This window comes from Leuciscus leuciscus, assembly GCF_965113295.1.
Source record: "Leuciscus leuciscus genome assembly, chromosome: 18".
NCBI classification, from domain to species: Eukaryota; Metazoa; Chordata; class Actinopteri; order Cypriniformes; family Leuciscidae; genus Leuciscus; species Leuciscus leuciscus.
Window position 1 is genome coordinate 4,541,595 of NC_138742.1, and position 27,905 is coordinate 4,569,499.

The following is a 27,905-nucleotide window of genomic DNA, read 5'->3' on the forward strand; positions in this document are numbered from 1 at the left end:
TTTTTTTTTTTACGTTTTTAAAGGATCAGGTTGGTCACATAAATCAGAAGCTCTGATTGGCTGCCACTGGTTCTGACATCATCAGCGCTAAAACTCGTGTTGTTTCTCTCTGCAGGAGATCGACGGTAAAGCGCTGATGTTACTGCGCAGCGACATGGTGATGAAGTACATGGGTCTGAAACTGGGACCAGCGCTCAAACTCTGCCATCACATCGAGAGACTCAAGCAGGGGAAGCAGTGAAGCACACTCACACACACACACACACACACACACGCTGCTACAGAGGGGGCTGATGGGAAATCACTGTGTGCTGCTCGCTCGTCTCTCCATAAACACACACACACACACACCATCTCTCCTGGACGTTCATGTTCAACCTGAGGAACACTAGTGATGCTACGCTCTCTGGGAACGAACCTCAAACCTCCTCGTCAGGAACAAACAGGAAGTCAGCTCTCACTTCCTGCCATCTCGTCTCCCCAAAGATGCCGAGGCTTTACGGGACGATTATCTCATCGATAATGGCCGTTTTTGAGTCTGATTAATCGCTCTACCTCCCTGTGACGTCCTACAAGTTCACAGGTGCCACTGAAAATCTTTGCAAGTCTTGTTTGTGTGTTTATAGTTGGCGTCAAACAAACACTTCGCATTCGAGTTACACGCATCACGTTTTCACGATCTCACGGGAAAAGTTCGCTAAAAATGAAAGTTCTGTCATCAAACCCGCGTGATTTCATTTCTTCCATCGAACGCCAAAAAAAAAAGACGTTTCGAAGAATGTTCATGCTGCTCGTTTTCATACAGTCAGTGAGTAAATGATGGCAGAATTATTATTTTTGACCTAAGAAAACCCGAGCTTGTTTCTGTGAGCGAATGAAGAGAGTTTCCTTTGCAAGATATTTGGTCATAAATGACATTTTAAGAGTGTAAATCCATAAAGTTTTCACTCCGCACATCCATTTCAAACACAATGTTGTAGAATAACGTTCTCAAAGTAGTAAAACACACCAGTACAATATTCAGGCCTAAATTTAAGATTTACGTAATTTGAGTTGCATATATAATTTCAATCCATTTTGGACAGTTTTAAACTAATAAACTTAAAATGATTATATTTTCAGTCATACATGAACCAAAAACAGGTACGATTTCTGCACTCAAATAAAAATAATAATAATAATAATAATAATAACTGATTCTCTTTAAATAATCACATTTTCAAGTGTGAAAAATGTATCCAGTTAAAAAGTATAAACATGTTTAAAATATGTCAGGCTGTGGAACAAGTCAATTAGTACAAATGTATGAGATTGAAACGACTTGGACATGTTGATGATACAGTGCTATGCATAAGTTTAGACACCCATGCTAAAGTTGACTAAAAAGAGGAATAAAAAATCATCTTTTGGAAATTGAACTTAATGCCTTAATTGAAAAAATTTGGAAAAATCCAACCTTTAAGGACACCAATTTTCTTTGTGAATGAATAATGTATCGTAAATAAATAAATGTTCTTCCTTAAAATACAGGGTTAGGGTTAGTCTGGACACCCCTATGCTAAATTCCCATAGAGGCAGGCAGATTTTTATTCTTAAAGGCCAGTTACTTCATGGATCCAGGATACTATGCATCCTGATAAAGTTCCCTTGGCCTTTGGAAATTAAAATAGCCACACATCATCACATAGCCTTCACCATACCTAGAGATTGGCATGGTTTTATTTCAGTTAGCCTAATAGCTGGTTTGATTTGCATTGAGAGATGATCTTATGGAAAGTACTCCATGCCAATCTCTAGGTATGGTGAAGGCGATGCATTTATCAGGATGCATAGTATCCTGGATCCATGAAGTAACTGGCCTTTACAAATAAAAATCTGCCTGCCTCTATGGGAATTTAACATAGGGGTGTCCAGACTTATGCACCCTGTATTTTAAGGAAGAACATTTATTTATTTACGACACATTATTCATTCACAAAGAAAATTGGTGTCCTTAAAGGTTGGATTTTTCCAAATTTTTTCAATTAAGGCATTAAGTTCAATTTCCAAAAGATGATTTTTTTATTCCTCTTTTTAGTCAACTTTAGCATGGGTGTCTAAACTTATGCATAGTACTGTAAATATGGTTATTGTGTATTTAAAATGGTCATTACAGAAATCTGACTTGTTTTATTAATGTATGACTGAAAAATACACAGATTTATCAGTTTAAGTTAAAGCCGTATGAATGGAAATTTTACATGCAATTCAAATGTGTACATCTTTAATGTATAGCCCATAATGCATCAGTGAACAGCACTGATTATAAATGATCGTGGTAGTTTTCCGTCTGCTGTATTTTTCTTCTGCCGCTTGTTGTCCAGTCCTCTCTAACGAAGCGAAGGTCCAGTCCTCTCTAACGAAGCGAAGGTCCAGTCCTCTCTAACGAAGCGAAGGTCCAGTCCTCTCTAACGAAGCGAAGGTCCAGTCCTCTCTAATGAAGCGAAGGTCCAGTCCTCTCTAACGAAGCGAAGGTCCAGTCCTCTCTAAAGCCGCTTGTCCACCAGCGTCTCGATTTCTGACGCGACGCCAAAGCCCATTCATTTCCTATGGAACTACGTCAGGCAGCAAAAACGCCCCCGCAAAGCATGATGGGTCGCGTCGCGTCGATTTGGTCAACAGCGGCGCTGCAAAAAAGTATCTCGGTGGATACTTTATGCAAATGAGAGCGTCAAAACGCGGGGCAGCAGCCAATGGAAACTCGGCGGCGAGAATTTGTGTATGGCCGTTGCTATGGTTTCATATTTTTTTTTTACATTTTTCCCGGCGCGAAAAGCAGCGAAAACGTCACAGGCGTCGCGTCGGAACAAAAATTGATCGGACGCTGGTGGACAAGCGGCTTAATGGTGCGTTCACACCGGACGCGAATTGCGCGTCAGGCGCGAGTGATTTCAATGTTAAGTCAATGCAAAGACGCGTTACGCGCGTAAAAAATTCCTGCGGCGCGAATGAGGCGTAGAGCGCGGCGCGGTAGACGCGAATACGCCTCGTTCGCGCGAATTGAGTGTCTGGCGCGTTACGCGCGAATGTTTTATGTAGTGCTTTTTGTGCATTCTCGTGTTTGACGCGAATTCGCGTCTGCCGCCCGAGTTGAAAAATCTGAACTTCTGCGTCAATTCGCGCCGCGTTAACCAATCAGGAGCCTGCTTGCTGCTGTCACGTGGTGAAGTGACAGTTTATAATGTTATTTTATGTTTGGCCTCAATAAATTATTTTGTAATATGACTAAAATGCACAACAAAGCAAATCTTTCACATAAAAACTCGATTTCAATATATGAGAGATACTCATTTTGTATTGAATGCAATTTATTCCATATCTATATGAAACATTATTAATCTAATGTGAAGACAACAAATACAATTTAGTGTATACAAACTAAAAAAAAAATCGCAGGACAGGTTTCACTTTTGGAGGCTGGCTCCATTTATTATCAAAACAAAAATAAATGACAGATTAGGTGGGTGCGGGCAAGGGTGAACCTCGCGCCGGGCTGTAGAGCGCGGGCTCGACAGGCATAGACCACTCGAGGCCGAGGCCTTATACGGCCTACGCTGTCCTCGTCAGCGTCCTCACCGTTATGTCCACCAAACCTAGCTCCTGGAGCAAATTGTGAAACTCCTGAAACCCTCCGGAGGGTCTGGTGGACCCGAGTACAGCGACGATGTCCCCTACGCAGCTGTTTCTGCTCTCCAGAGCATATACGAGCGGTGACTCTCTCGATTAATGCTAACGCTAATGCTCGATAAACATCTAAAAAAGATGGCCGCCAAAACTTTCACCTCTGACGCGCGTAAATTTCGCTTCAAACTTTTGTTTTTACGCGCGTTAGACACGCGAATTAACACAAAGTGGTCAAGCGTCAAACTAGACGCGGCAGGCGCGAATTTGACGCGCTATTCGCGTCCGGTGTGAACGCACAGTTACGAAGAGAAGGTCCAGTCCTCTCTAACGAAGAGAAGGTCCAGTCCTCTCTAACGAAGAGAAGGTCCAGTCCTCTCTAACGAAGAGAAGGTCCAGTCCTCTCTAACGAAGCGAAGGACGGGGGAATCTGTCATGTCACGAGTGTCGCGTTTTGTTACAGAAACCCGATGTTTCTCCGAGGCCTTCACGTCGAGCTCTTCTTATCTTGGGAATGTTTGGGTTTGATATGTGTGTGTTATGAAGTGTTTGCAGAGTCACGGTGAGATGTTAAAAGCGGACGTCCACAACCTGCCGGAGGACAGTATTTGACAGACACTTCAGTCAAGCATTGCTGTGGGTGTCATTGAACTATTAGAAATATCACTAAAATAGTGGGAATTTGATGTAATGTGAATGCCGGTGTGTTTTGCACTGGCCTCCCATCTTTAATCCTGAAGTTTATATGTTGATATTTTATCACTTGCATTGATAGATCAGACGTCAATGGTGTATTATGGGTTTAACCATAAAACTCAGCAACAGGAATGTACATTTTTTTTGTAGAGAAGAAATATTTTAAGCTAAAACACGTTGTATATGGAGGTGGGAAATGTGACGATACGTTACGGATTGGTTGTTGAATCTTGAACTGCCTTCCAGCGCTTTTTACCGGGAGGAAAATGTCCATTTTAAAAACTGCCTTGCTTTACTTTTGAGACTTCTCAGGTTTTTTTCCATCTTTTGTATCGTAGCATTTCAAGTTAGTTGTGAATGTGATTGTTTTAGATTATTCTTGTTCCTTTGTTGAACTTTTTTTTTTGTAAAAAAAAAAAAAAAAATCAGATGTATTCGTAACGTCGTGCCATATAGATGAAGCAAATTATTGAATATCAATACTTGTCATGAAATGTTCGAAAACTGAAAAAAAACAACAAAGCTTCGCTCTTGATACCAGAGACGTTTTTAATCATGAAATTTTTAAAGCTAATGCATTCGTCACATACACATTTTCGACATTTTAAATGATACAAATAATAAATAAATAATTTAAAACATCACCAGACTCTCTTTTTTTCATTCTTTTACCCATTCAGTTATTTACAAAAGTTGTTCATGGTTAAAAAAAAAAAAAAAAAAAAACATTCAATACTTAAAATTTCAGTACGTATAAAAGAGTTGGAGGGTCATCGGACACATAAATTAATTCACATCATAGAAACAGTCATGGTTTATTCATAAACTTCTGGTATTCATGCTGATGGTGATTGTTTTTTTCTTTCGTGTAGATCTGGGAAGAGTGAAAATATAATCACATGCCGGCCGGGAAATGATTTAAGGCTTTACAGTAAACACACACACACACACACACACACACACACACACACACTTCAGTACTGACAGGAAAAAAAACAAGGAATAAATTGCACAGCAGTTCATCAAATGTATTATTTGTATAAACCAATATTTGAGTGAACTGTGTGAAAATGGAGGAAATCTGTCAAGCTGCTATTTTTGAGGAAGTTCAATCAGTTCGACATGAAAACCTTTCCTGAACTCGGACGCCTTGCAGGAATTCCAATAAACAAACACACAAACACGAGTCAGCACATTTCACACTGACAAGTCAAAATGAATCCTGGCTCATTACTTTCATTTTCCTTTTTTTTTCCTCTCGCTCTATGGACGATTCTGAGGGAGCGTGTAGGATCTCATTTCGGTTCTGCTGAAAGTGGCCTGAAGGAAAGTCTCATCTGAGCCAATCCATTATATTGCTCCTTAAATCTTCATCTGTGACCAAATTAGACTCATCTTGGTTTGGCCGGAGCCCAAGATCAAGATTATTTAGCTTACATCTGGCAGATGTTGTGGCTGCATTTAAAAGTTACCAGTTAATTATTTTAAATACACACCGTATGTTTGGAATGTATGTAACATGTTCGCTATAGAATAATATTTGATTTATTAAGTTCACTCAAGTTGTTCGGAAATAATATTTTGGGTGAATTGTCGAGAGCACGTGCAAGTCATATTGCACCCCAAAATTATCAGAAATAAGCCATTTGATTTTGCTTTAAAAAAAAAAATGACGCCTGTTTTTTGCATTGTGATATTATTTTCATCATAAACACCAGGCATTTTCACATCCAAATTCTCATTATTGTAATGCACAAAAAGTCAATATTTAAATTTAAAGTTTTACTAGTACAAAATTTTACAAATTTGTATTACAGTAATATTTTGTAGTAAATATACACATACACACACAATTATTAGAGGGAAAATGAATTTGTCACAAATAATAATGTCACAATGCAAAAATCTCAGATTAAAACAGTTTCTTTCTCTCTCTATAGATATCTCGTTTAAGTTATGACATGCTCACGGTGCTAAATTTCAGTTTGTGATTGGTGTCTGTCAACTGTTTTAATAAGCTGATTACTAAACTGGGATGATCAGAAGGTTAATGAGAGGGTGGAAACCTGCGGTTCGATACACGCCCTCACGCTATCCATCAAACTCCAAACATCACAACCACATGAAAGCTGCAATAATACCGATTTTAGTGCATTCACAATCTGTTTTTGAAAAAATCTGATCAAAGATGAACAGTAAATGTAGGGTGGCACTTGGTTTTATCCATTAGAAAAGAGTGAGAATGAAGGCCGGCCCTACTTGTAAAGATCACCAGCACACACTTTTGAAGAGGCCTTTTGACTGGGACTGAAGGTCGAGAGCATCTCTCCATATTCTTACTTTTTCTATTTTTCTATTATTGCGGAAAACTATAGTCCAGTAATGTTACTTGGCTTTAAATTGCTGCATTATCTATTATCAACAGTAGCTTAAAACAATGACTGAATAGCTTTAATGTTAGCCTATTGCTTGTGCAACCTTGCTGACATCACCCAGAAAGACAATAAAAGTCCTCTCATTGTCATGAACGATTACAAAACATGTGGAATAACACACACTGATGAATCTTGCACAATAAGACCAGTAACATGTGTAGAGATTGAAAAAATTACCATGATGCTTGCTAAGGGATTTAGTTTTAAACACTTTCGGTCCATTTTAGTCAGTTCACCATCCAAAACACTGTTGGTATCGTTATAAAGACCATTAAAATCCGTACACTGTTAAAACTTAAACTCTCTTTGTGTGTGTGTGTTCACACAGCTGGCGGACAATAATCTAAAAAATGACTTGGAGTTGAACCCACGGCCATAAAAACAGCATTAATAAGCCATTTCACTCAGATTTGTTGTGTTTAGGGACGAACCCCTGATGATTATTTAGTTTTAATTTGGTTGGGGGGCGGGTGGGGGGAGGTTTTCTGCCCCCCCCTGAAGGGAGGATGATGAAAACTATGCTTTGTTGCTACTGACAACCATTTCCTCCAATCATCAGACTTAATGAAACTGAGGTCTGCGCTTTGCCAAGTCATTATCAGGCTGCCATGCTAACTGCTTACCCCTCCTGTTCTTCAAAGAGGATCCTCCGCTCCAATGCCCCACTGATTAATACAGTGATTAGGGAAGCAAAAGGTCACGGTTCCCCCCTTCTACAGTTCATTAGGACCAAAAATGGGAAACGTCTTGCACTCCAAGTGTAAACAGCGACGGGAGAGCAAGAGTTCGGCAAAAAAAAAAAAGAAGCATATTAGCAAGAGGAGAATTTGTCAGCAACACTACACGATGCGTTTCTCACTGACAGCTGGCCAGGTTTCAAAACAGATCTCATGCATATTAATGGCAATGCAGATTAAGTGTGATGAATCATTCATGAGGATGTGTGACCAAAATCAAAATGCATAGGAAGGGAAGCGATTCTGGCGATTAATGCTGCAAATGCTAAAGAATATCAGTAGTAGTGCAGTTTGGCTTGTTCAGATTGGTTCTTTTACTTGGAGCATTATCCTGTTGACTTCAGCTGAATGCTTTATAATGAATGGATTAAATGTCAGGCCAGAGGCAGCCTGAATCAGTCTAAATCATATGGACAGCTTGGAAAACAAGCTTTAGGCCTTGTTTCTGCCAGGAATGCATTTAGCATCATCATACCCTGGTTACATTTCTCAGACCGATTATTTTCACAGTAGCTACACCTCAGTAGCTGTTTCTTTGCCCATGTCCTTGGTTTTCCCTTCTCCCTCTGAAAGCAAGAGCATGTGTTATTTTCTGGGTAGAAACGCTGCCAGTCGCTGCTTCTTTATGGGGAGTATGTGAATCTCCTGGGAGCTCACTTTCTTCAGTTTGATACCCCTGTTTTTGGAGATCTTTTTGAGCGGGTCACTTGATTCTCCTCGCTGATCCCCCGGGATCCTGGGCAGTGTTGCGAATCCCCCCTGACTCGAGTCACGTTTAATGGAAAAGTTCTTAGTAGAAACGCCTGACAATCCTTTTAGCTTGCTGCAGAATATGGCAGGCATGGCGTCTTTGACCGACACAATGACTTTGGCAGTCTGCGACGTGCTGACGATCTCGATGTTGCCGCTTCCAGAGAGCGCAGAGTTATGTACAGCTTCAGCCATAGCGCTACCATGACCGCTATCTACAACCCACTTGTGCTGTCTGCTGAACTCTAGAGATGCTAAACCACTCAGCAACTTGGTATCTAGCTTCGGCGTGCAATCTTCCGGTCGAAGAACCCCAAGAGCCAAAGCCCCGTTCCTAACATCGTCCCCAATGTGACACAATCTCTCCCGCTCTGGGGCCAGTGGCCCGTACGTGCTACAAGACTTGATGCATGTCTTTCTTATACTAGGTACAGACAAATCAAGGACACTGTCTTGCTGAAACGCTTGGATCCCTTGAGGAATATCAACATGCGTTGACGGTTGAGGCGCCCTTATGGATAAGTCTAGCACTTCTCCGTCTGTCGCTACAGGGGACGAGCAAGAGGGAAAAGGTTGCTGGACTAGTGCCATTTCCCTGTTGGCTAATGTCAAATGAGGGGAGATGTCACTAGGTGACGTCTGTGTGCTTTTGCTCGAAGTACAGGCCGGTTTAGGGGAGTCTACCTCAATCTTTGAGTCCTTGCACATGGAGACCGGGACTGGAATTGGCACTGGGATTGGAAGAGGCACTGGAAGTGGGATCACAACAGGATAGGGCACGAGGAGGGTGGCTGGAGGCACCAGAGAGGCTAGTGGAGAAATGTAGGGGTGTGTAAGAGGCGGAGGAGAAAGAAACGCAGAGGCGAGGTCTACTTGCGGGGAAGACGCTTGGTGACAACCGGGCGAAGAGTTCCCTTGGCCAGGGAAGAGGTCCTGCAAGATTGCTGCAAAGTTAGGGTTCTGAAGAAGAGTCAGTAGACTAGTATCCAACACTGGATTTGAGCCTTTCTGGTCAAGGACTGGAGGTGGTCCGAGAGCAAGGGAAGGGTTCTGGCACAGTATGTTGTTCTGTAGTGGGAGAGGACAAGTTGCTGTTTGTTGAAGTAACTGAGGATTCAAATGTTGGAGGACTTGTTGTTCCAAGACCAGAGGTAGGGATACAGGACCTTGACTAGTCATTAGATATGAAGTTGTCCCTGATTGTCCAACTTGAGAGGCAGCTGGACCAGCAAGGATGGGCAACATCATTGGACTCTCTCCCAAGCAGATTGGTTGAAGCACAGTTGTAGCAACCTTTAGGGCGACACCATTGGGAGACTCCGCAGCCGGGGTCACCATTGGGGTGGCTTGTATTGTTAGCAGGGGTGATAGGGATCGTTTTGTGATGGTTGGAGAACTGACGTTCCATGTCTCGGTTGTAATCATTGGAGTGGCTTCTCCTTCGAGTTTCCCAACTACATCAGTGTTGGTGGCCTCCTCCTGGGGCTTCGCCATGTCTACGGCTACAGAATCTTTGTACGGCTCTTCCATTGCGTCTTGATTATGTAAATCTCTTTCAGGTGCTGTAAGTGGCAGATTTCATGGTTTTCTTCAGTTGGAAGGACAAACCCTAGAATCAAATGGGAAAAGTGGATTAGCAGTTGGCGACAAAATGTATCGGTAACACTTTACAATAAGGTTAGCATGTTAACTAACATGAACCAGCAATGAGGATTACATTTGTTACAGTATTTATTAATCTTTGTCAGTGTTAGTTAATAAAAATCCAGCTGTTCATTGTTTGTTTGTGTTACTTCACAGTGTATTAACTAATGTAACGTATATTTACTAACTGCACTTGGGAATGTGTTGCCATTATCTTTAAAATCCTCACCAAGCATGGATACTTTTAAAAAGGACTTAAAGACTTATTTTATCAAGCTTTTGGCATTTAATTAGGTCTGAGAACTGTGAGTGATTGGTTGTATGATTTTCTTTGATGTTATTATATGTTTCTATGTATTTTAGAGTTATTTACTATTTATGGACAGCACTTTGGTCCTTTCCAATGGTTTTGAAAGTGCTTTATAAATAACAGTTGAGTTGAGCTGAGAATATAACGTATTAGTAAATGTTGAAACTAATAATATCTAAGATTAATAAATGCTGTAGTATTGTTCATTCTTAGTTCTTGTTAACTAAGGTTAACTAATGAACCTTACTGTAAAGGGTTACCAATGTATCGTTGTAAACCACAATAGTCAACGTAGTAATTGTTGGTAAACCTTTTTAATCTGTTATATCCTTACCTGTCCACTACAACTTAATACCCAAAGCTAACAAGGCACTAAAGAGCCATTGTTTTCTTTCCAGCTGAAAGTTCGGCCATCTGTTTTTGTCTACAAAAGAGCTTTAAGCTTTCAGGATGATGTCATGACACGAGAGTGGAATCGCAGACACAAATACAAAATTATGGGAGACACCAGAGGAGAGTTTACAAAGACTGAGAACCTTTCGCACAGACAGATGGCTTCGCTGGCGTGGTAGGAGAGCAAAGAGAGCACGGGGGAGGATTTGATGAAATTACGTCGCAGAGTGCCTGGGTTTATTTGTTTATGAGCCAGCGTTAGTGTGGAGTTTATTACACAAAATGCTGCCAAGACTACGAAGTGAACCTCCTTCTGGCAAACACAGAGAGAGCGGAAGAACGCCAGAGAGACAGAAAGAAGGAACGCAAGAGTACCTTGAAGAAAAAGGAGAGAAATGGGAAGAAATGAAACGAGGGAGGGAAAGAGAGAAAAGGAAAGTGCAAGAGGATAGTGTAAGGGAAGAGAGATCAAGGGACGCAGAAACAGGGAGACTCTTTCAAAGCAGCATATTTTGGGCTGCGCTAACTACCCATTAAGCATTGCAACATTTTTCGAATGCTAACAGGATGACCTGAACACATGCATCAACCACAAACAACACTACAACCAACTTTTGCAGTTGTTTTCACTACCAAAAACATTTCATCAACGTATGATTTTATTGGCACTGTTTCCAAAATTATATAAGTGTATTTATCCACAAATAAATCGTTCAAAAATATAAATGCACTGCTGATGAAGGCTAAAGGCAGACTCATAGCGCACAAGAACGGCCTTATCTGCATTTTTTCAGGCAAGCTGCGAAACAAAAGAAAGCTGCCAACTGATTTAGGACCAACTGTGTCCCAGGGTGAATTACAGAACCACTTCTGTGAATTTCCATTGCCAAACAGACAGAAAGAACAGTGGAAAAAGTCAGATAAGGAAGCAGACGACCTCGACACATCTGCTCCTCTCCGATTACCCCGTGACAGTGCTTCTCACCGACCCTAAATCAACCCTCAATTGTTGAGTCCTGCTGTTTGGAAAAACTGATCCAAGAACAGACCATGAGACTTAATAAACTGCCCTGTATTATTTTGTGTCTCAAACTATATTCTTGAAGCATATTTTGTGCATATAATGCTCTATATGTATGGGAAACCTATTACAATTCAATGCACTTGACCTTCCATCAAAATGCAAATGCAAAATAACAGTCTTTGTAGACTAAGATGAGTGCGCTGATGAACATTATACACTTTTGAACGGTAGTGTACAAATGTATATGATTAATTGCAAACATCCAGTCAAATTTCAGAAAATTTGGAAGCCTTTAAGACCCACTGGAAATGATCACTTCATACTGGTCTTGTGTGTTGTAGAGATGCGCATCTTTGACGACTTTTACATTATTTTGTGTATATATTTGATTGATTTGATCATCTTCAGACCTCAAGCTTGATTTTCATAAACTTTAATTCGTTTTCTAACAAGGCATTCAACTTCAAGCATGAGGCCTGAAGAGGATCAAATATACACAAAATAATGTAAAGTGGTCAAAGATGCATATCAGTACAACACACAAGACCAGTTTGATCATTTCCAGCTGGTCTTATATAGGCTAGACTTTCAAATGTAAAATTTGACTCAAAGTTTGCAATTAATTAGATACATTTATTTGTCCAGTATCGGTCAAAAGTGTATTTGATTGATTTGATCCTCTTCAGACCTCATGCTTGAAGTATATGCCTTATTAGAAAACGAATTAAAGTTTATGAAAAAAAAAAAAGTAAATTAACATTAGTCTTAGTTTCCGTATTCTCCATGCCAAAGGCGCTGAGTGACGTAGCTTGGCTCAAAACAGTGTGTTTTGCTGAAGTCTTTGGAAAACAAGCACATGCTTCAAATGCTACCCAATTACAGTCCATGAGAGGAACAGCCAAAAACTTGGAAATAAATCCTGAGCTGGGATAAAAGTCGATAAATTACAATCTACCATTGGAAAGCCAACAAGGTGCGTCACCAAACCCTCGGCGTGATTTGTTTCTGAGATACTGTGTTCCAGATGGGCTTTCTGTGGGCCGACGGATTCCGGCAGTGTGAGGCGGTTAATGCAAACAGCATTACAGAAGCACAAGAGTGTGTGTGTGTGTGTGTGTTCCCAGCAAGAGGTGAGATCGGAGAGATCTCTACACTAAATCAGCTAAAAACATTACAGTAACCTAAGAATACAGATAAAAGAGCCACCAAACGCACCATCTGCTGCTGCGGCATCTCAAAGGTCACAGCAACAAAACCTTGGAAAATTGCTCTCATGTGATTGTAGATTCAGTTTCCTGAGCCGGTAAAGCTAAATTAAGTAGGCCTATGCTGTTGTGATGCAATAAACAGTAAAAATGAGAAAACTAGCAAGAAATGTCTGGGTTAATCTTCACCCCCCAAAAAAAATTAAGAATAGGATTGCAATTTAATAACATATTTCATAATTTTTTTCCTTTTAGACATAACCTGGATAAAATATCAAAAGCAAGATGTCTTAATGAATATTTTAGGATATGACTAACTTTATCTGTCAGTACAAAAGCCCGTGGCTGGCAAACGAAAAAGCAAAAAAGGCAGAAACAGATGTGAAACTTTGAATTGCGATGAGAGTGTTTACTGGAAGTGTTTCGTCCAGATCAAGTGAAGTGAAGTTTGAGCTTTGATGCCGGTCTGATCTGGAATGTGATGATTAACACTGTCTAGACGGGAATCATCGAATGTTCACGGACACGGACAGATCTGCCATGAGCTCGAGGTTAGACTTCAGCAATCCTACTTGGGCATTACTGGCATAACACTCACTTTAAATTCATTATTTTAGATTATTTTTTCTTAAATGTTTACCATATTTATAAGAAGTAATTATGATAATATAAAAAAACATATCAGTTTAACTATTTTGGCTTTTTTAAAGTATTGAGTGCACTGTTATGCCTCTAATAAATAAAGTATTTATTATTATTTGTAATACTTAATATTTTATATATAATATACATATATACAATTTATAATTATATATATATATATATTATACACACATTTATTTAATGTAATATTTATTAAATCAATAAATATGTATGCATTTAATAAATAAATACATAAATATTTGTAAATGAATAATAGGGCTGGGCAAAAAAATCGATTTTTCGATTAATCGTTTTTTAAAATGTGGTCGATTCAAAATCGATTCTCAAACGCCAAGAATCGATTTTTTTCCATCTTTATGTATTAGTTTTCCTCCACTGTTCATAGGCTTGCAAACTCAATTTTATAGCTAATGCTGTGAGATTTTATGGCAGTTTTATCTAAATCATAAAATAACCTCAATTAGTGCTGCACGTTTAATCATATCGCAATCGCTATGACAAGCCTATACGCAATTAGGCTATATGACCAAAATGCTGCCAAAATGCTGTCGTGACTGTGACAGAAAAACTTGCGATGATATCGTGCGTGCGCACAAGACAGCACAGAATAGAATTATCTTTCGCGCTTGAACGAAGAACACACACAATTATGCCAAAATGTATTTTTGTCGAGTATCTTTATAACATAAGAGCAGTCTTATGACGAACGTGAAGAGTTGTGCCTCGTGAGAGAATGAGTCCGCGTGTGAGTTCCGCGTCTCTGTCAACAGCGGCTGGTCTTAAAGGGACAGTACACTGTAGCCACTAATTATCTCTGTCATTTAAGTTAATCAAAGAACAAAGAGAACAGAACAGAGAAAAACACTCACTGCTCTTGAATAAAGAACTTTTGTAACTTTGATTAGTCAATATATAATTTATAATTAATGCAACACAGACTGTTTGATCATTTTATTCAATATCTGTATGGCCTAGCTGTTAGACAGGAAGGGCACATATTATATTATATGCAACGTTTTTATATGTGGGTTTATGTGAGGATTGTTAACCTGTTTGATCAAGACATGCGACTGTTCTGACTTGTCCAATTTTCAGCATCAATTTTTCATCTTGCATCAAAATCCTGTCTATTCATTGTATGCATTTGAAATATAGAGTTGGGTTCTGTTTTAATGTACCCAAGTGTACCTAAAATAAAAAGAGTTTAATATACAGGTTTGTAGCTCTTAATTTCTTTTTATTAATTAAACACTTGAAAACTTGTTCACTTTTTTTTCTTTTCTTTTTCTTTTTTTAATAAATATAGGATTTGTATTTAATATTCATTGAGTGAGTCGAATCGAAATTAATTTAGAATCGAAATTGGAAAAATCGAATCGAGAATCGAAATCGAAAATCGAATCGAGAATCGAAATCGAATCGAATTAGAGCTTGCGAATCGAAATCGAATCGAATTGTAACATCTGAATCGATACCCAGCCCTAATGAATAACATTACATTTTTTGTATATTTCAAGTAATAATGGAAGATGTCACAATCCAACAGGCTCTTGATTGACCTCCATTGTCTAAAATGGGACACAGTGTAAGACACTCGACTTGATATGATAACATTCATCAAGAGGAATCTATCCTGGAGTTCATCTATCAAATAATAGAAGACAAATCCCCGGGAAACCACAACTGGAAAATGGAACAGATGGAACAATTTAGCAACAATCTTCTATTCCATCCACAGGCCGCTGTTGTCATGCCAACCGTAGGGCTAATAAATCAATCTCGAAGCTGCCGTTTCCCCCAGAAATGATCCTCGAATCCGCCATCATCCTGATCTCACACACACACACACACACCACAGTCGTCTTATCTCAGCGCTGCTGATCTGCCAATGATATCAGCCGAGTTAGGTTTCCACTAGCTTAACAAGTCTCTCAGCTCTAGGAAGCTGAGGTCTACATTCAGTTAGACATCAAACTATCCGTGCAAATCTGTTTTTCACACCCGATTTCTGTTGTAGACTCAAGTTCGACTGACAACAGACTTCAGTTGGAGTGGTCCACCAAAAAAGAGTGGTTTTTTAGTGTGTTAGTGGTTGCACAAACTAGGGATGCACGATATCTCGGCCACCGTATCAGTATCGACCGATATATGTTCATTTCTAATGTTGTAGTTTTCGGCCTGATAAGAAAAATTGGTCGATATATTAAAGGCGATAAATAATGGATTCAGCTGAGACACTTCAGATGCACACTTCAGATGTTTACCATGATGGTTTTGAAATGCTTAAAATATGATTAGAATCACTTCAGAAAGGAGAATTGAAAATTGAAAATATGATATATGAAAATTTTGCCCGATACCGATAATTCTTTATATTTGAAAGCCGATAACCGATATATTGGCCGATGAATCTAAATCTATAATTTTTGAGAGCCTGATAAAGTCTCACCATTAAAAGCCACGTCCCAAACACACAATTATAATGTTCTCTTGATAAAGTGCAACAAGTTAAGACTGTCATATCGGCTACATAAAATTATCAAGAGAACATTATAATTGTGTGTTTGGGACGTGGCTTTTAATGGAGAGACTTTATCAGGCTCTCAAAAATTATGGATTTAGATTTATCGGCCAATGTATCGGTTATCGGCTTTCAAATATAAAGAATTATCGGTATCGGCCAAAATTTTCATATCAGTGCATCCCTAAAATGCTTAGACTAGTCTTAAAAGTTAGTCATCTAATTTTGTTCATCAAGACTGCTCCTAACTTTTTAAAGTCAGTTACAAAAAAATGGTAGATTGGTCTAATTGGAAAGTTGCTAAAACACAGTGGCTTAGCTAATGCAACTGGTCTCTGGTCTGTGGATACGGCTTGGATCCCTCCATCAATGCAAGTCTATGGGTTTTTTGGGGGCTATTTTATCATCCAAAAGCCAATTTTCTTAGAAAAGCAGTTTAGCCAAAGCTTAATAATGATGGTTAGTGGTTTGTTCCAGTCACTAACCCTAACACTGAGCAGTAGAGTACAACAGTCTGCTTCAGGAAGTAAAACCACATTCATTTTCTCCATAATGTAATTCATTTTGAAGGATAACTTGTAAAGCTTTAAAGATAGACCTACTGCGAGCTAAGAGGTTGTTAATCAATGATATATCAGGGTATCCTCGTAAACAAAGTCAGTTATGTCTTAAGTGAACATAAACAGGAGAGGAATATAAGGCGTGTGTATCAGTATATTGGATCCGTGCAGCTCTTAAAGTGACAGTGGCCTAATAAACCTGCTGTCTGGGCCACTAATGTTAATCAGACAAGAAAAGACTCACGGCTCGTGACTGAACAACTTTTGTTACTTTATTAAGGATTCATCTATATTTATTTATACTGTGAAGACTGTGATGCAGTAATTTTACATTTGATTCATGTTCTCTACCTGGAAACTACTGTTATGACTATTTCTATGTATTTTCTGTTGCATTTATTTGTGCTATTGCTCTTAATTTCATTATTGTTCTTGTTTTAGGCTATTTCTGACAGTTTACTGACAAAATATTTGAAATTTATATGAGTTAGGCGAGTAGTTTTTGGTGTCATAACCTTATTTATTAAGGTTATTAGTCAAAATCAATGAAAACAATAACTAGGCAATTTTATTTTATTTATTAATTACTTTTTTTGTGGTGGGGCCAGTGAAAAGTTTGGTAGGACAAGTAAAAATGTGAACCACAGTAAAAAAAAATATTTAAGAAACTTAGCGTTGAGCCCTGTACGCTTCTGTTGAAGGAAGCCGTCAGCCCGCACTATTTCAACTTTTTTAAATAATCGTGTTCAACGGTACCCTGGTAATCCAGAGTTCTCGCGAGAGCACAAGTTGAATTTGCTAGTTTTTGCGAGTTACTCTGGTGTCGAGTAAAGATGCTCATTAAATATGCCCCTCGATCTGAGCTGCACCAATCACATCGGGTTATCTGATATAGGCGGGCCAGAGGGCGAGATGACGACAGCGCTGTGACGTCGAAGTCACTAGTAAACATTGCAAGATGGCTATGGATGAACACCAGTTGTTTGAAACGGCTTTGGCCGCTACAATGAACGAGTTAGACTTGGCTTTTTATCTAAAAGAGGAACAGAAGACGGCGCTCGAATCCTTCCTTTGCAAGAAGGACGTTTTTGCTGTTTTGCCGACCGGATATGGCAAGAGTCTAATCTACCAGTTAGCTCTGCTGGTAGCTAAGCGTATGGGGTTTATTGTTGTGATTGGTCATAGAGTTATCCAATTGCGTGCAGTGAGATTTTCAAATGCATGCTTGGTGCCGCCCCTCAAGCTGGCCGATCTTCATTAGTCGATGCCAGACCATTAATCTTTCAGATTTAGGTCTGGATTTCCAGGCTAGTTCAACGGTGGAATTCCTGGTGAAAAACTACATTACCCATGATTCTGAAAAGAAAGGTCCTCCAATCTGAGAATCGCGACAACAAAATTGCATTAAAATCGCCTGTCCACTCCCATGAAGCTCAGTCTCCCTATGCTCTCAGAATAATTAAATATTAGTATTCATATAATGCAAAATATATTGTTTCTATGTTCTAACTATCTACCATCTATCCATATTAGAGATGCACCGATATGAACATTTTGGCCAATACCGATAACCGATAATTCTTTATATCTTAAGGCCGATAACCGATATATTGGCTGATAAATCTAAATCCAAATTTTTATATAATTTTTGAGAGCCTGATTACAAAAACAAAAGACTCACCATTAAAATCCATGTCTCAAACACACAAATAAATGTTCTTGTTATAATTTTATGTAGCCGATATGACAGATTTGTGCTGCAAATGTTGCACTTTTTTCTCCAATCATATTTCAAGCCGTTTAAACCCATCATGTTGAACAGTGCGCATCTGAAGTGTCTCAGCTGAAGGAAATAATACATTATTTATCGGCTTTAATATATCGACCACATTTTCTTATCGGACCGATAACGATAACATTAAAAATTAACCGATATCGGCCGAAATGGTGGCCAATATATTGTGCATCCCTAATCCATAAGTATATCAAATCAAAGTTTGTACTCTTGTGATTCACCTCGCAGCTGGTTGATTTGGTTCATGGCTTATTATAACACTTTAAAGACTGAAAAAATGAGTGGTATGCAGCTTAAAAAGTAATACTATAGTAATAGTGAAGCTTGGCTAAGCAATCAGATTAACCTTTCTTTGGTTGATACTGATTAAGTCCACACAAAGATCCATTAAGGGTCCGGTGTAACTCCCTTTGTCATCGCTCCAGTGGGGTCTTCCCGTAATACAACAGCATTCATGTGTGACGTGGTCAGCCGCCTCATGCCCGCGGTCTGAGACTTCTAAGGGATTTATGGGTTGGGAAGTGTTTCAGCGAGGCTGGAAGAAGAACGTATAGGCAGAATTGCCTCTGGGCGACTCTTACATCGCAGATCTACAGCACATGTGGTACATCCAACACCACTCAAACACACTCGCAGAACACACTCTAATAAGAGCAGTGTGTGTGTGTGTGTGTGTGTGTGTGTGTGTGTGGTGAGCACTTAATGCCTACTGACAATCATCTCTGTACAAAGTCTCCTCTCATTTAAAGGCAACAGAACAAAATCTACCAACAGATGCGTTTAGGATTCCCCAACCTTCCGGTCTCTCTCGTGAATCCAACACAGAAGTGACTTAAACTGCAGTTCACCGACTGGCCACCAGAGACAGGCTCCAAAAGAGAGTCAATCCCATAGACACCCATGTTAATATGCCCAACTTTACAGCAGAAATAAACATGTTTACAGCCTGGTACAAAATGTGGTTTTGGTCTGTATAGATAATTTTGCCCTTCATGAAAACTGTGAGGGGGGTGATTTTTTTTATTAATAATCCGTGCAAATTATATTAAGCCTTAAAGTTCTGCATAATTAAGGGCGTGGCCACTTGAGTGACAGGTGGATTGCCGCCGATTTCACTACTAGCCGTTTGTCTGCTGTCTGTTAGCGTCACGTGACCTCACGTCACGGGACATTTTGCCCATTTTCGTTTATCCGGGAGTGACGCGCAGCCAAGATGGCGACCGCCGGCTCCGCCCACTTTGGGTTTCAAAAATGCTCTTCAGAAACACTACGGGTGACGTCACACACACTATTTATTTATGTGATTTTGACACTGTCCCAGTTTGCCAATAGCGTATTGTTAAACTGGGACAGCCATTTAAGTCATTCTAATGGGGGAATTGAGTTCCCTTTTTGTATGCCCCTCATACATTTAGTTAGCTAGCTAGATATTTCAACAGAGATTGTAAACTGATTTTTAAAAACAATGCCAATTCCACACAAAATAAATAAATAAAAAACAAGAAAAATGGAGGATACAAGCTTGGATTGCTGGGACATTTGCAATATTTGCAAAAAAAACTTTTCAACAAAAAGAAATGAAACTTAGCCTGTGTGGATAAAATTAGCCTATAAGAAGAAATGTTTATGAAGATTTCTATTTTTTACATTTATATGAAATAAACTAAACCCAATACACAATACTGTGGACAGGCGAGGGAGGGAGGGAGGGAGGGGTGGACAGAATCTGCTGTACCTGCACCCGTCCTTAAAAAAAGTGATTTTTATTATTTTTGTTGCTGTTGTTGTTTATATTGTTTTTGTGTATTTAATTCATTGGGCCTACATTTGAATAACAATTTAATGTGTTTGAAGTGTCCCAGTTTGCCACTAAAGGTGTCCCAGTTTGCCAGTAGCGCCTGGAAAAATGTGGTTTGGGGTCCGTGTGTGTTTGAGGAAGAGTCATCCATCCTGTGTTTAATGTTTCTGTCTTTTTTATTCTGTATAGTATAGTAGAGTAGAGCTCTTAAGCCATTTAGAATAGTATCATATGAGGGGCTAAGACATTTGGATCATAATAAAACATTATGTAGAAGGTAAATTATCAGAAAGTGTCCCACTTTACCAGTATTCACCCTTTACCAGTCGTATATATATATATAGTTGAATATTAAATTAAATGTCCCCAACTAAGCAAGCCAAAAGCCAAAGGCGAAAAAAGGCAGAACAAAAAACAAACAAACAATCTCGAGTGTCTAATATTTTAATCTAGAAGCAGATGCTGCTGGACGTTCTGTAGATTGCAAACACTGTCAGGCTTTACTGGTTCTACATCAGCGCTGTGATCGCTCTGGTTAAACTGGACCCGCACCCCTGCTGGTTCTGCTTCAGGGTCAGCGCTGCACGTGTGGATCTTATCAGCGCATGAATGGTGTGTTTGTGTCCGACCGGCACGGCCCGAGACAGACAGACGCGAGAGGAAGATTACAGAGACCAGAGGCTGGACAAAGCCACTCACTGCTTTCCACTATAGAAAAATTAAGCCAAATAACTGATAAGATCCGGCACTGGTTACGTCATTTGGAGGCCGAGTCTGTGCCGTAGTGATCGTGAGGTGGAGCCACAGTATCAACTTTTTAGTTATCATCATATTTAGGCAACCTTGTCCTGTTTTTGTTTAGTCTAGTTTTAGTCACTGAAAACGTTCAAATTTTCATCATGCTGCATTGTGTTTAAATTGATAATCACAATTATTTTACTCAAAATTATAATTGCAATGATGTTATTTGAAAGTTTTATTTTTTTACACTTCATCAGAATTATTGCACTTTCACCTATAAGCACAAACTGAGATAATGTTGACTCGTACGCATGATTTATTTGACCTCATCTAGTTTCCTGATTTATTATAGGCTATTTGTCATACTGGGAAAACAAGAAACTTCTCTCAAAAATTTGAATTCCTAATAATCCAATAATTCCAAACTACATTAATGTTTTTCTATTAAAATAACATCAAAAAATGTTTTATTTCCGCAGCCACAATTGTAAATATGGTCGAGATTCATGTTTAGATTTATTACAGTTCATCACTGAGGTTTGATGGCAGTAAACGGCACAAGAGGCTCGTGAAGGAACACAGACACTTTCATTTAAAGTCCCCCTGTGGTGAAAATCAAGCTTTTAATGTTGTTTATGTGTCTATGTGGAGTTTTTAATATGCTTTAAGACAAACCATGTGTAAGTTCATAAGTCAACACCATTGCTGAGTATTTCCTCCTTAAAACTGCAGTGAACCAAAGACAGTCTCAAAAACACGCTTTGAAATCGCTGGTGTTTCTGACGTCACAAACTACCTTGTAACCAATCAGATCAACGTGTGATCGTCAACCAGTGGATCTCTGAGCTGAGTGAGTGAGTGGAGGCGGGGCTCATTTGAATATTCATAGAACCGCTTATACTAAAATGAGGCAAGGGTGTCGAGTTACATTCAAGATATTTTAAGGAATGAAGAAGTTTTTTTAAGGAAAAAATGTTGGTGATCAAAGATGAGTATTAAGGGATAAAATGATTGACTACAGGGGGACTTTAAGCAAAAAATCCACTTGCTTGTTTTTCCCCTCCTCTTTTTATTCAACAAAAACAAAGATTTTGATAAAGTTTAGATTTTTTAACTACATTTTAGTCTCGTCTTGTTTCGTCAACGATATTGCATGTTGATTATAGTCACAGTTATCGTTTAATGACGGTGTCGTCTCGTTAACATCTCGTCTTAGTCATGGAAAAAAGGTTGTCAACGAACATTGTTCGTCATAGGTGTGGTCAACGAAATTGACACTAGTCCTGCCCACAAATAATTAAAAACTAAAATCAAACTGATTGGAAAAAATGAACACTTGAACAAACGTCAGATAAGAACGGCCTAAAATGACAAACCATCTTCGTAAAAAAATTATTCGAAGCATAGGCTAATTGGATTTTTTTGTTTGGCTTGAATCTCATTCGATTACATGGAGAGGGTGGGGTTTATGAACAATACTGCAGCCAGCCACCAGGGGGCGATCAAAATGTTTCGTCTTCACTTTTCAAGACACTTGATCCACACACACACACACACACACACACACACGGGCAAACAGTCGTAAAGAGGCGGTACAGATGAAGGTTCGCTGATCTGAAGAGTGACGTCACTTGTGTTGATGCCGATGGCCGATAGTGAAAACAATTGCTTTTATCGGCCGATACCGATTATCGGTCTCTAATCTCTAATTTAAATGTTTTTAAAAAATGTAATGTTTAAAAAAAAAGATTGATCTTACTTCAGCACACATAAAAAGCTCTGGTCTCAGATCAGTGGGATGCTCCACCAGTGGACTGTGGTGGCAGATGCTATAAATAGGGGCGTTTTAATTAAATATGAGGTAATGTGATCTGAGTGTGGCAGACAGCAGATCGCTCGTCCCTATACATTCGTTATCATTAACAGATAAACGGGCCTCATGCACGGTAACTCAAGCCTGCTGTTATGACAACAGGGTCAGAGGTCGCTAGTAGAATCTATACAGGAAATAATGAGACCATCTCACTACACATGAAATGGACATGACAGAATTAAACGCTTCTGTACTGTATCAGGTGATGCTGGATTAAATATGTGACAGGAAGTGATGTATGTGGAATGATGCTGTACAGTCTCTCAGACTTAACATTGACTGATTACAAGGGAAAGCTGTGACAGAGTGTTTGACAAACAGCTTCAAGGCCTTAGAAACCATTCAGAAGACCTTAGCAACCACATAGCAACGCCCTAGCAACCTCTCCGAAGATTTTAACTTCATAGCAATGGTTTAAAACATTCTGAACACCTTAGCATATCAGTGTAACAGCATATCAGTGCCCAAGTAACCATTCAGAATACCCTAGTAACAACCTCAGTAACTTCATAGCAACAGGTTTAAAATACTCTTAACATATTAGCAACTGCATGGCATGGCAATTCCCTAGCAACCATCCAAAACACCCTGGCAACCACTCAGAAGGTGACATTTGTAACTGCATAGCAAGGCCCTAGCAACCACCCAGATCTTCTTCATAGCTAGATGCTTAAAACACTCTAGACACCTTTAGCAAATACATATTGATGTCCTAGCAACGACTTAAACACCCTAGCAACCACCCAGACGATCGTATTAATTTCATAGCAACATGCTTAACACTCTGAACACCTTAACAACCATACGGAAGACCTTAGCAATTGTATTAGCAATACTCTAGCAACCACTCTGAACACCCTGGAAACCACCTGGAAAACCTTAACAACCACAGAGCAATGACCTAGCAACCACTCCGAATACCCTGGCAACCGCCCAGAAAGAAGAATTTGACCTTAGCAACTGCATTAGCAATGTCCTAGCAACCACTCCGAACACCCTGGCAACCACCTGGAAGACCTTAACAACCACAGAGCAATGACCTAGCAACCACTCCGAACACCCTGGCAACCACCCAGAAGAAGGATTTGACCTTAGCAACTGCATTAGCAATGTCCTAGCAACCACTCCAAACACCCTGGCAACCACCTGGATGACCTTAACAACCGCAGAGCAATGACCTAGCAACCACTATGAACACCCTGGCAACCACCCGGAAGAAGAATTTGACCTTAGCAACTGCATTAGCAATGTCCTAGCAACCACTCTGAACACCCTGGCAACCACCTGGAAGACCTTAACAACCACAGAGCATTGACCTAGCAACCACTCCAAACACCCTGGCAACCACCTGGAAGAAGGATTTGACCTTAGCAACTGCATTAGCAATGTCCTAGCAACCACTCCGAACACCCTGGCAACCACCTGGAAGACCTTAACAACCACAGAGCAATGACCTAGCAACAACTCCGCACACGCTGGCAACCACCCGGAAGAAGAATTTGACCTTAGCAACTGCATTAGCAATGTCCTAGCAACCACTCCGAACACCCTGGCAACCACCTGGAAGACCTTAACAACTGCGGAACAATGCCCTAGCAACCACTGTTAATGTTGCTCACTGTGTGATGCTGAATACAGAGAGAGAGAATTGAATTTAATATAGATGAATTTATACTGCGACTGACATTAAAGGAATAGTTCACTTAAAAATGAAAAGTTGTACAAATATCTTTCTCCTGCAGAACACAAAAGAAGATATTTTGAAGAATGTTGGTCACCAGACAGTTGTTGGACCCCATTGACTTATATTGACATATATATTGACTTATATGACTATAGTATTTTTTTTCCTTCTATGGAAATGTCGGTCTGGTTACCAACATTCTTCAAAATATCTTCTTTTGTGTTCAGCAGGAGAGAGAAACTCATACAGGTTTGAAAAAACATAAGGGTGAGTAAATGAAGACAGAATTTTCATTTTTAAGTGAACTATTCCTTTAAGGACAAAAACACTTCAGTAAGAGAAATGCATTAAGTGAGATTTACTGAGACCAAGAGCGGTGTGGGTTTCATTATACAGCTCTTTTCCTACTAAGACTTGCATATAATAATAATAATCTGTGGTCGTTCACTGACACACGTGAAGCTCCGCCTCCTCCTGCATTTAAAGACTCGAGCCAGAAGACAGAGAGTCTGACGCCGGCGACGGGACATTCCTGAGAGACTCGCTCGTGCCTCAAAGCCTAAAATAAGATTAGGACACTAGTCGGGAATTACACGGATCCTCTTCTCTCTCTCTCTCTCTGTTCGCTGAGGTTTAGCAGATATGTACAGTAGGGCAGGGAAATACAGTCGGAAAGAGTTATATTTGCCCTTTTGACAATACACTTAAAAACAGCTCCATGATTGAGCTACTAGTCAATATGTTCAGTGCAAGCCGAATACAGTACAAATCTAGGTATATTTATCAAAGAATTGTTTTTTCACTAAATTAACATGAACTATATAATTTTAATTTATTGTATTGTTTTTAACTGGACCAATATAACAGCAATAAAAAAGCAATATCTGTATCTATTTTTACTTTAAAAAAAAATTTATATATATAAATGAAAGTCTCACGTTTTGGAAACTTAACAGCAAAATAAATGCATTACTATTATTGCAATATTCTGAATTTTGCATTGAGTTTTCCATTGCTAATATATTGTGAATATTCTATACATCGCCCAGCTCAAATGCATGTATAAATATGACGAAAAAAATAGTTTTTTTAAAATTTACAGTTGTGGACAAAAGTGATATTTGTTTTAAATGACCCTAAAATTGATAAACCATCAAAATATGAGGAAAATATTTAATATTTTTTAAATATTTTATATTTATAACTTGGTTAAGGTATTTATCTGTCAAAATTATTTGGCAAAAAAATGCAAACTACAGCAACTTATTTTATTTTTTACTATGCATAGAAAAACAAAGCATACATCGACTACAGCATAATCAGTTATTATATATGCTTGATTCTCTCTTGTTTTTGCATGTGTGTTCATTTCTTTGTATAACAGCCTGGACAAACATTGTCGCACAATTTCACAAATACTATTATGATCATCACAAATACGACAGATTACTCAAGCACAACTACGCAATATGATTACAAGTTCAAATGTAATAATATTTAAGAGTGAAGATGTCAATTTTCCTAGGCTGGACATCACTTTTGCCCATATATATATTATCCACTAATTGGTTGAAGAGTGAAGTGGGTATTGACAGGTGTAATGTGTGAATACTGATGGGGTAACGACTCCTTTCAGGCCAGTTTAATGAACTTACGATGGTTGGTCTTTCTTTGTATTTGTGAATGCATGTGCACAAAGGTCAAGAAAATCCAACCTCGCTTTGACCCCCAAAGCTTTCAGGCCTGCAAACGTGACCGAATGCTTTTAAAAGTGCACGTGTGAGTCCGTGAGGAAGCATTGATTAACTCAATCGACGGAACGGTTACCAAGGACATAAACCACTCCAGAGTTCCACCGTTACCATGGACACCACACAGCTCCATTATGATGTCACAGCCTCGTCAAGAACGCAGTTCCGCTTCCATTTGTTATCCTGAAACAACATTACTAGAGCCTGTAACATCATAATCGTGTCTTTGAAATGGGAGTTTCAGCATTTAATGCTGTTCAGGAAGCTTCACAGTGCTGTTATTATTGATTTGATGCACAGTGTAATTTTATTACATCTAAATGTGTTTGTAAGATGCCTCTTTGTCACTCATGAAGTGAGAAAAACCCCAAATGAGATTTCATTCTCAATACAGCAAAGTGATTTTCTTCTTTTAAAGCATTTCTATATCCTCAACACCGCTGCACAAAATGTCAAAACGGTTTTAAATCTCCAGATCAAGAGCTTGTACCACAACTATCTAATTATGCCAATATCCCTCACTGGGGAGTTCTTGTGTTCCCCATCCATTTGGAAACATATCTGACCTCACAATCCCCGAGGCATTCACATTAAAGAAACAGTACACCCAAAATTAAAAATCTCATTTTACATGGAAACCTTTGAGAATTATGGTAGGATATAATGTAAATTTCAGTCTGTTGCTTACACAAAGCCACAGAATGGCAATCGGGAGATTTAACATATATATAGAGATTCATTTACTGGTGTTTTTTCGTCCATTTTGCCCTTGACAGCTCCAGTCCTCATCCACCCATGACATTCGGCTAATGTTCTGCTTTCGTGTTACACAGAAGAAAGAAAACTGAAGGGGTTTATAACGACATGGGGGTGAGTAAATAATACCAGTATTTTTAATTTAGGTGAACTGTCCCTTTAAGACCAACATCATCCCTGTTATTTCAACAACGCAGTCGATCAGGGCGGCATAAACCTTTCAAAGGAACATTTATCCACATTATTATTAACCTACTACGCGGGATAATTGAGTATAGGGATATACTAACGACCTTAAGCTGTTCAAAATCCCTTTAAATCCACGAGAGATGCGCGAGCACCTGTGCGGGAGCCCGACGGGTTTCCATCGGGTGTCATGTGTGTTTCTCTACCCAACGACACCCTATTATTGGATAGACATTATGTACTGTATTATTATATCGCTATATATTCGTATGAAGAGAAGAAAGCAATGCAATGCAATATAATGCCAATGCACTAAACCCGCCCGTAACTGAACACTGACACATTTACACACACACACACACACACACACACACACACACACACACATATGAAAGAATCACTCGTTACCTCGGAATGAATATATTGTCGCGCGTTATTTCTGGGTTTTCCTCGATTTCTTCCCGGTCACCCGCTCGATCGCTGCCATTAGCCACTCGTCTCCTGTGAAAAGGTTCGTCTGTTCTTCATGAGCCTCTGATAAAGAGCCGCAGATGATCCTCTCTGTGTGTCGGTTTACGGTGGAGGGTTCAGGCCTGTCGCGCGTTTCACCGTAAAGAGCGACGAGTGTGTCTGTGTGACGCTCGTCTGGAGCCGCTGGCCGGGATCCTCTCGCTCTCTCTCTCTTTCTCTCTCTCTCACACACACTCTCTCTCTCTCTCTCTC

The 27,905-nt window shown here is 39.4% G+C and overlaps 2 protein-coding genes across 5 annotated transcripts in view; one reads left to right on the plus strand and one right to left on the minus strand.

The window, feature by feature from the left end:
- Nucleotides 1–5,000, plus strand: part of LOC309480879 (polycomb protein SCMH1) — a 39,374-nt gene extending 34,374 nt beyond the window's left edge. For 2 of the 3 annotated variants that reach the window (XM_082145571.1, XM_082145572.1), the window contains exon 15: nt 116–5,000. In XM_082145571.1, the coding sequence (XP_082001697.1) occupies nt 116–241 (126 nt within the window). In that variant the 3' untranslated portion in view covers nt 242–5,000. The remainder of the gene's footprint in view (nt 1–115) is intronic. The other variant, XR_014199802.1, reaches the window with a different exon arrangement.
- On the minus strand, nt 4,886–27,905 carry rai2 (retinoic acid induced 2). 2 transcript variants are annotated; one of them, XM_082145605.1, is made up of 2 exons: nt 27,591–27,905; nt 4,886–9,887 (listed from the first exon to the last, which is right to left on the minus strand). In XM_082145605.1, the coding sequence occupies exon 2, from the start codon at nt 9,806–9,808 to the stop codon at nt 8,114–8,116; it is 1,695 nt and encodes a 564-aa protein (XP_082001731.1). In that variant the 5' UTR covers nt 9,809–9,887; nt 27,591–27,905; the 3' UTR covers nt 4,886–8,113. The 2 variants fall into 2 exon arrangements, with proteins under 2 accessions (XP_082001731.1, XP_082001732.1); XM_082145606.1 differs by lacking the exon at nt 27,591–27,905 and adding an exon at nt 26,317–27,539.